Source organism: Pseudomyrmex gracilis, unplaced genomic scaffold (assembly GCF_002006095.1).
Source record: "Pseudomyrmex gracilis isolate BER0280 unplaced genomic scaffold, ASM200609v1 scaffold_81, whole genome shotgun sequence".
Taxonomy (NCBI): Eukaryota; Metazoa; Arthropoda; class Insecta; order Hymenoptera; family Formicidae; genus Pseudomyrmex; species Pseudomyrmex gracilis.
In genome coordinates this window covers 549,582-559,105 of record NW_018020665.1, presented here as the reverse complement: position 1 = coordinate 559,105, position 9,524 = coordinate 549,582, and the positions used below count along the sequence as shown (strand labels likewise).

General features: G+C 41.0%; 1 protein-coding gene across 1 annotated transcript in view; it reads left to right on the top strand.

The window, feature by feature from the left end:
• Window positions 1-1,507: 1,507 nt before the first annotated feature.
• Window positions 1,508-9,524, top strand: part of LOC109855127 (T-box transcription factor TBX20-like) — a 46,806-nt gene continuing 38,789 nt past the window's right edge. Inside the window, exon 1 of the mRNA XM_020428991.1 lies at window positions 1,508-2,181. Within this exon, the coding sequence (XP_020284580.1) occupies window positions 2,001-2,181 (181 nt within the window). The 5' untranslated portion in view covers window positions 1,508-2,000. The remainder of the gene's footprint in view (window positions 2,182-9,524) is intronic.

The following is a 9,524-nucleotide window of genomic DNA, read 5'->3' as shown; positions in this document are numbered from 1 at the left end:
AATTATGATGTACGACTGATATGAACGATCGCACACTGTCGACGACGGGGTTACACTCCCTTGGCAAAGTTCTGATGATTATTGCTGGCACAACCAATTCTCTCAGAATTTGTGAAAGCTACGTATACGTATCCTATTGTCTTCGAAAAACATAGCTCAAGTAAAGCTCTCTTCACGCTATTGCTATTTTCTCCAAGAAAATCAACGCGACGTAGAGTGCACTTCCGTCAGAAGACATAACAGGATATACAAGGTGTCTCAGAATTGGTTTAACATCTCTCGTAGGCAGGTAGAAGGAATAAAACTGAGGTGAAAAGTCCTATACCATTTTGCTAGATTCGCAATAGTTACTGAGATTTTAATTAACAAAGATCCGCGAATAAGCACGCATCGGGCTGTCTTACGCGCGTAAGACTGCCCGCCGCGTTTCGCGCGCTAACGGTGTTACCCATAGCGACATATGGGAGGAGCTAATATAACAGCATATACTATAACATATACATATTAAAATGTAATTGTGTGAAGCGCGCCGGGCTGTCCTACGCGCGTAAGACAGCCCGATGCACGCTTATTCGCGGATCTTTGGTAATTAAAATCTCGGTAACTATTGCAAATCTAGCAAAATGGACTTTTCACCTCAGTTTTATTTCTTCTACAAGAGATGTTAAACCAATTCTGGGACACCCTGTATAATACTTAGGTCAATTGCAATAAACTGGGCGACTATTTTTTCTAATGAATGCTGTTTATATTGCACGCGAATCAATTTTCGTGCTCGATCAAACAACGTTGAGACACTGGTTAAACTTGCATGACAACGAATCTTGATTACATAACCATTAACTCGAACGTTTTTCCAATCTTCTCCTTACATAAAGCAAATTGTCCAATTAGAGAGAAAACATTTATAAGCTGAGCGCGGAGATCTAAGTGCTCGCGTTAATCAACAGACAACGAAGTATGCGATTCTTGCTCTCCGCACCCCCGTTCTACGCCACTGCGCGCGATGGAGGTACATACGTACGAACGCCGGCCATCCGGCGCGAGAGGTCGATCGATCTCTTTCGTCGTTGCACGGCCACCGTGTCGCTGCCACGTTACTCCGGAGTGCCCAGCGTCGCCGTGTAGTAGTCGAGCTGGTGGGGAAGATAGTTGTAGTTGGTGGTGATGTGGAGATGGTGGTAGTGGTGGTGGTGCTTTTCGGGGTGTGGCGAGCGAAGAAGCACCTTTCTCACGCGCCGCCCTCACCGCATGGTTGCTGACACACTCTTGTGCCGCTCCGTTATATCACGTGACCGCGGGTAGCTCACGATTTGGTAGAGAGGGAAGAAGACAAGCCCGATCGGTTAAGCGAAGCTGCCGAGCGGTAAGCTCCTCCCACAGCTGATCGATACTGCGCGCGCAAGCATTACGCTTATGTGACTGCTGCAGCATGCTGCTGTCCTCTTGTTGCGCGTGGTGGGGCAGTCGGTGCGCGTGGGAGGAGGAACAGCAAGCCAGTGGTGATCGGGAAGTCGAGTAGCGCAGACGCGTCGTGATCGTGCGCACTTTTGTATAAAAAATTTGTACAAAAGTAACAGGCAGTAATACCGGCAATTCGGACAGTCTGAGCTCGTAGTCAATAGAGATCAGAGTACGTAGTGACAATTTGCGGAAACCTAAAAAATCTCTTGTGTCACCATGAATGAACCGATAACAGGATTTATAGTTGCACCGCGTAAGCAATCGACGTGAGAGATGGAAGCTTCTCTTTTCTAGTTGCTGCAACTATCATGATAACACAAAAAATTGTCTCGTGATAAGAAGAGAGAGCTGGAAAAGCTTTCTCATCAGTGGTAGTTCTCCTCTAGAAGAGGAAAAAAGAAAAGTGGAGGATTTAGAAGTGAAGTTAAAAAAAAAAAAAAAAAACGCAAAGGACGATATAAAATTAACTTAACTAAAATAAAAAAAATTGGAAGATACCAAAGAGAGAGTCTGAGTGTTGTCGGGTGCAAGGAGGGATGCCTGCGAAGGGGGAGAGGGGAACGACAGACTTCAGCATCGCGGCCATTATGGCGCCGAGGGGTCCGTCCTTCGGGCATTACCACCTGCAGGGCATTGGCAACGCTGCTGCTACTGCTGATACCAGCCTAGAATGTCCCCTCGTGAAGGAATTTGCCGCCGAATCTCCTCTAGATCATCGTAAGTTTTTTTTTGAAGATACGAATAAAAATAATTAACACCTTTCTGTTTATGTATCATTTAGTGGAAAAAAAATAATATTATCAAATTAATAGCCATTTCGGAGTAAAGTTTATATTATTCTGAATTTCTTATCAATATTATAATTATCTGGATAATCTTATGTAATTATATACATACATATACGTATATATTTATAACAAGTGTGATACAGTGCGTTTGCACAAACAGAAAGTATATTATAATCTTATGTACGTTGGGGATTGTTCCAGCTGTTATTTCACTTCTGTAAAATTTGAATGATTTATCATTAGTCAGCATTTTCTGAATTTCCATCACTAAATATCACATTTGCTGATGATTGCGACCGTATATTATATTATGATACCTCTCTTTCTTTTTTTCTTTTTTTTTCTCTTCTTTCTTTTCATGTTTTTCTTTTTTAGATACTTTTAGAATGATACTTAATAATATATAGTACATATATACGTGCGTATTGACATCTCTGAGACATCTCTGAGACATCTCTGAGACACTTAAAATCAATTGCGACAATGGCAAGCGTGAGAAATAGACTGTTGCAAACGGAACATAAGCTCCGAAAAGAAACAACAAACAAGTTTGATGGAAATGTCAGACGTTAAAGTGATAAACGCGAACGCGGCTCATTTCACACATCGCTGCCGGCAGCAATAGTCGTAAACGATGGAACGCACTTTGCAACATCGTCGTAAAACAATTTAATCGTATCTTCATGGTGTCATGAAGCCGTAATGTAGTCCGTCACGAAGACAGTTCCTAATTCCGTACAGTCGAGAACGAAAACGCGCACAAGAAAATTCATCGGGCTCCATTTTCCTTACGATTACTGTCTTCTTTATAGTGAAATAGCGTGTTCTTCCTCGCTTGGAGACTTATCAGTCTCAAAACTTTGTAACCGTTGTACGAATAAATATGGCGAGTTATAAATGTTTCAATTAATTTTTTTTCTATTTCTGTGTGAAAAAATTGAAAATAGCTATTTTTTTAAAGAAAGAATTGCTGTTTACCGTAAAATTAATCTAGAAAAATATGGAATTTAATAATTCGAGTTACTATGCTAACTCAAAGCAAAGAATTACTTTTTCGTTACTTCCCCCATTTGTGCAAGTTTATAAATAATATAGTGATTGTTCTCTCACGATAAGAAAAAGAAAGGCAGTGAAAAGTTTTTGAATATTTATGAGTTATGAATATTTATATAAATTTTAAAAGTAATTTTTAAAAATCTTTACTTGTATATTTTTTTTTGAGATATCGTATATTATTGTTTATTATTTACATATCATTATTAGAAAATCCTATTTGAAAAATCATATCATTTCGGTCGTTAGCACAGCGCAATAAAAGTCTTTTCAAGTTGCAAAAGGTTAAGTTACGGATTCGTTTTAGGGCTAATTCAGTTTACGACTTAACGAGCTTATTTAGAGCTTGTTGGCGTAGAGTGTACCACTTCTCGGTCTGTCTACATTACGACGCGCTTTTCTATCCGACGGCCTACGTTTGTACGAGCAAACGCGTTATTATGCGCTCGCATTTGTTACCTTCAATATTTTAACTATTAACTTATTAGAGAAACGCGTAAGCAAATATACTCAAGTCTACGATTATATTTGTCTTCCTAGTATTTGCATCTCAATTCTTAAATTAACTCTACCGTAAATTTCATGAAAGATCTTGCGGAGCTTCTTCACTGGCAACAATGAGATTCTCGTTCTATATCAGCCTAGTTTAATCCCGGATACACCGACTTAGGATGAGTGTTGGTCGCACACTGCATCCGTTAATTAAGAATATACGCAATTCATCAGACGTCAGGAAGAAAAAAAGCACCGTTTGGCAACTCGAGCGATAATTAGCATCCTAAATGGCGGGGTACTCATGCATTGAGAATGCTAGGCCGCGGCTGCGACCGACGAATCGCTGCCAACAAATTGCACGTAAATTTTATCTGTTCGCACTAGAATTAACGAGCGTCCGCCAGACGCCTTAAGCAGATGGTGATCTAGAGATATCGAATTCTCGAATCTTCGCGGGAATCTTCGCAGATTTATAGTGCTTTTCAGCGACGAAAGAAACTCGATGCAAATTAGATGTGACACTCGAAGCCAAGAAACGTACGGAATGACAAATGGATAAAAATGCTTTGTTAGAAGATTTTACCACCGATAAATTTGAATTAAACTGAGATTCATGAGAGTGAGTTCTAAAACAAACCGGTCTGTAAAATTTCACATTGTTGGAAAAACTGCGCACTAAAATTTCATTGTAAAAATTTCGGATATTCTTATCTCGTTATAAAAACTCGTATTGCAAAATTCGCGAAAAATAAGGGAGGCGGCGGAGAAAAAGATATTGCATACTTAATTGTGTGTTTAATTATAAAAAAAATTCTTTCTTCTGGAAGATACCTGTTGCGACATGTATAAAAAAAACGGTTGTCTATCAAAAAAGGACGTAAAAATCGTACAATATATCGACAAACAGCATACGTCTTCACGAGACGAGATCGTCATACATGTGTATCATGGTGGCTATCAGCATTGTGAAATTATTGTCGCGTGTTTATTCCCTCGTGATCGCAGCGTTGTATATAGTGCTTGATGTTTGTGGCATAATTATAAAATGCACGAGATAAAACAATTATACAATCACGAGATAAGATTGTGTTAACATATTTAAATAAAAAGAAATATTATAGTTTATTTTGCTTTTCTCTCTTTCTTTCTCTCTCTCTCTTTTACTTTCTCTCTCAAGATTTTAATACAAAAAACTATAAAAATAAATATAATAATAATATATAGAATGTAATGAATCGATAAAAAAAAAAAAAAAAAAAAAAATATACAAACTCGCTCGCGATTTGTAATAGCAAGGCAATAAGAGGATTCACTAGCATTTTCTGCACTTACTCTCGTCATAAAGTGCGAATCAAAAAAATTAAAAAAAATTAAAAAACACATTAGAGAGTAAAGAGAAAGGAAAGGATGCGTAAAAGGCGCGGCCGCATTTTTCCGCGCAACTTGCATTTCTGCGCCGTTCGCAAACGTAAATCGCACGGTGTGTTTTTGTCGCCGTATAGAGACTTGTCCGTCGCCTTTCAGCCAGTAATCACATTAGCGCACTTAACGACGCCATTACGCTCGCCGCTGGCAATCCACTGGATTCTTAATCGTCGCCGCGCTCTCTTGTAGTCTCGGAGTGGGCGAGCATTAAATACCGGCTGCACGCAATTAGAGGTTCATGAGATCCGCGGTATCGCTCGTCTCGGATCGTACGCGCGATCGCGTTGTCTCTCTTCTGCGAGTGTATTATCCTTCCGTCGCGCGAGTAACGACGAACAAGACGTGCAGTTGAATCCTTAATGATCGCTCAGCTAACCCAGATTGATTATAGAGGAGATAATGTGTTAGTAATGCTCATTTGACTTTGTTTCACTCTCTGGCTTCTTTTTCCGTTCTCTCCTTTGCATCGACGAGATATCGCGTTTTTTTTTTTCGTTTTTCGAGATCGAAATCGGAGCACTTTCTGCATGCGCGCAGAATCTGAAACCGGTTCGCGATACATCCGGTTGTGCGTAATTCTCTCTCGCGCTTCCTCGTCTAATTTCCTTAGCTAGCAAAATCGGACTCGCTCATCCCTTTCGCGTTCGCCTCGCATGCACGAAATTAACGGATCCGTTACAAACCGGTTTAAGCCCTCTCCCGCTCGATATGTATAGCTACCAATATAGTTTGAAGAAAGATAGTCAAATTAAGGGAATTACTGTACGAAGGTTATTAAAAGTAAAAAGTTTTTCAATTTTCTTAAGCACAGGGCAGCGCAGAGCTGTTCGCATGAGGCAATCAGTATATTGCCGATGGTATGAATTCTCCGCATTAATTTAAAAAAGTGAACACACTTTGTGTAAAAATAACACGCGAAAATATCTCTCCGCGAATAATGAGCTTCGAGAATAACTCGCGTATAATTTAATTGTCATGCGAAATAGACTAAACCTAATCTAATATCTTGACAGAGAAGTGCCGCGCACTTGATACAAACTTCTTGTTTCTCCTCGTTCGGAAGGTAGAGCGAAGTACGTGTAATTAACTGCAAGACGAAGTTGTGTGTTCGCGTGATCGAACACAAGCGGCGTGTTTCGCGATCTAAATGAAATGCAATTTATCTTTAACGCGCTTCTAATCCGTTGGCAATAATTGTAATGGCGTCACGTTGGCAGTGTAGTTGCGAAACTCACGGTCCGATTTTATATCGCGCGTTTTTTTGTCACCGTTTCCGTCGACACGTGTCGATTATTTCTTCCCAAGTATTGTAATTAAAAGCTATCACACTTCGCCACCGCATTGCTTCGCCATCAAACGTAAGTGCGAAATAACATATCAAATGCATTCGATTGGACTGTAATTATCACAGCTTTTTTGCACTATAATATAGATTTTTTTATAGCAACACACACGTAATCACACATGATTTTATCTATGTGTTACGTATCGCATACAAATTGTGAAAATTAGTTTCCCAAACGATATAATCCAGCAATAATTATTAACTAGGTTACGGAGTTGCGTAAACTTGTGTCGTAGATCGACGAGCGCGACTGAATTTGACGTCACGCCCGAAATCAGATCAGATCTGCAGCTCATTCAAAGCCGAGAAAAGTCCACCTTCTGATCGAATACCTGATGAGGTATTCGATTCTGAATAAATTCGATCTCTTGGTATTTTTTTCAAACCCACGCAATTGGAACTCCGGGTCCTTGCTACGGGAAGAGGAAGGGGTTCGTCTTATTCGCCGGAATAAAACGGCGATTCCCGTAACGCGATCGTTATTCGGGTCGCGCCTGTGTGTCGATCCTCCACAAGCGACGTCCTTCGAAGCCGGGGCTCGGGTGGTGACAGGATTCTGGGTGGTCGGCCGTCGGTCTTAGCAAAAGGAAGCTGACGTCAGTAGCTTGGTCATATTTCTTCTGGCCTTAAAAGATCACGTGGAGTACGGGACCACCTTCTTGTGCACGCGTGTACGTCCGACGCAAACACACACGCTCTGCGTAAAGCTGTTACTAACTCTTTCTGTGTGTGTGTTTGTATGTGTTTGTGTGTGTGTGTTGCTCGGAAAGCTTCCGGTAGAGCATTCATCCTGTAGTGTTGCTTTCAGGCGTGTGCCTGTACGTGAGATTCGAGGCCCTTTAAGTTCTCGCCTGTGCCCGTTTTTCATGGCGACACATTGCACATGTGTGTGAGACTATATATATGTATGTGTGTGCATGCGTGTTTTATGCACTCCGTCTCAAGTTATTTGCTGTTTATTCTTGTTAACGCCGAAGAAATGGGAAAGTTTCAAGAAGAAAAAAGAGATCTCTTTTAACGATCTTGTATTTTATATTCTGAAAAACACACACTACCTATTATACATATGTTTTTACTTCATATGTCGTGCATACTATTTTTCTTAGAAAATTCTGTATATGTTTATTATTCTCGGAACGGAGCTGAGAAACGCGCATCAATATAAAGAACTAGATTTTCAACCGGAAAACCGATTGTTCGCAAATTAACGAGCGGCACCGAGGTACGCTGCACACCCGGGGTAATTTCGCACTGTGCGTGACGTCGCGGAAGGCCGACGACGCATTCGCGACTCACGCGAGAGAGACGAGCGCGTCGAGGTGTTAATTTTAACACACCGGGCTCTTTTTTCCCCCTATCAAGCGCCCATCGGCGCTGTTCATGCGCGCAAACTTTTTGCGATAGACCGAACCATGTCAGTTCACGCGGTGGCGGCGACGCAATGGCTCAATAAGAAAATCAAGCGATTTCGAAAGCGAAATAAAAGAAAATAATAAAAGGGAACCAGTATAGCGTGCGCCTCTCTTTACACGTAACTCGCGAGCGACGTGACACGCGTGCCGCAACGCAAAACTACGGACGTGGCCTCCGCAACGCATTATTATTAGCCTGTGTGCGTGTGTGCGTGGATGCGTGCGTGCATATGCGTGTGCGCACGCAGATGTGCGCGCACGCAACGCGCGAGCAGCACGCGATGCGCGCAACCACGTCTGCGTCTTTTCGCGCTTATATCTGCGGTTTGCGTCGTTTCTTGCGAAATTCGCGATATTTGTTTGTTTACTACCTGTCTTGGAGGTTTGATATTGTTATTCTTTTTTTCAATTTTTGTTTCCAAAAATTATCTAGAAACAAAATTAAAGAACAAACAACTAGTACTTTTTAGCTTTGGAATATTAAGACACAAAGCTTTATCAAAGATGTACGATTGTCTAAAAAAAAAAAAAAAACGAATTTTAAGTAGAGAAGAAAGATTGTTTCGGGGAGATTAAGAAATCTGGTAGTCGCTCGTAAAACCCCGTAAAAGACCTGTCGCCTCGTCTAAACGAAATGCAAACTGCTAAGCGCGCAACGCGATGTACGAAACGGCGAAAGTATAAAATCGCGCGTTCGTCGTCACCGTCGAAAATTTAACGTAACCGGTTTGAGCACGCGCAGCGTTCGGAGGAGACGCGAGGAGAGGGAGAAAAAGCAACGAAGTCAAGTAATATCGTGAACAGAAGCCAGAGGAAAAGAAAACGGCACATCGAATTAGTGCCTTTCCTCATGGCAATCGAGCGATCGACGGACGATCATCGTAACGGATCGCGCGACGATCGGCTGCGTTTTCTGGCTCGATGAGTCGCGTAAGTTGCACCTTGTAACGTATCTATTGCACCTAACTTACAGAAGCCGTTCGATTTTACTTCCACTCGAGCAGAAACCCGCTCTTTCATTTCCCGTTTCGGCGAAGAAGCGGGAAGAAGCGCGCTCGATGACTTATTAAGTTGTTAGTGCACCAAGTGCTCTCCACGGGAGAATATAAAGACTTCGGACATTCGCTGTTTTATCGCGGAGCCACACGAAAAAAAAAAAAACTTTTGCCGGCGCAATAAGTTTTCTGCTGTTGTAACAAACTTTTCTTTGTTACTACATGGCCAGCGAAAAATCCTGTTAGAAATACAGAATAATATTCCATAATATTATAATGCTATAATATTCTTAATAATATAATAAACGTAATTCACTTTCGGCCGAGAACATTGAACATTTGCTAATACGTATAACAGTAAATACAGTAAAATGTTTTTGCTTAAAATAGATGATTTGCATAAGTAGCAGATTAAGATGTTCGTGCAAACAAATTTATTCAGCACAAATTTTATATTTCTCTCGAACAAAACGAGTTTTGCTGTAATAACACATAAAAATGAAACTTTAAAGTCGTAGAAGCAAACTGTTTTCGCTGTCATTCACAA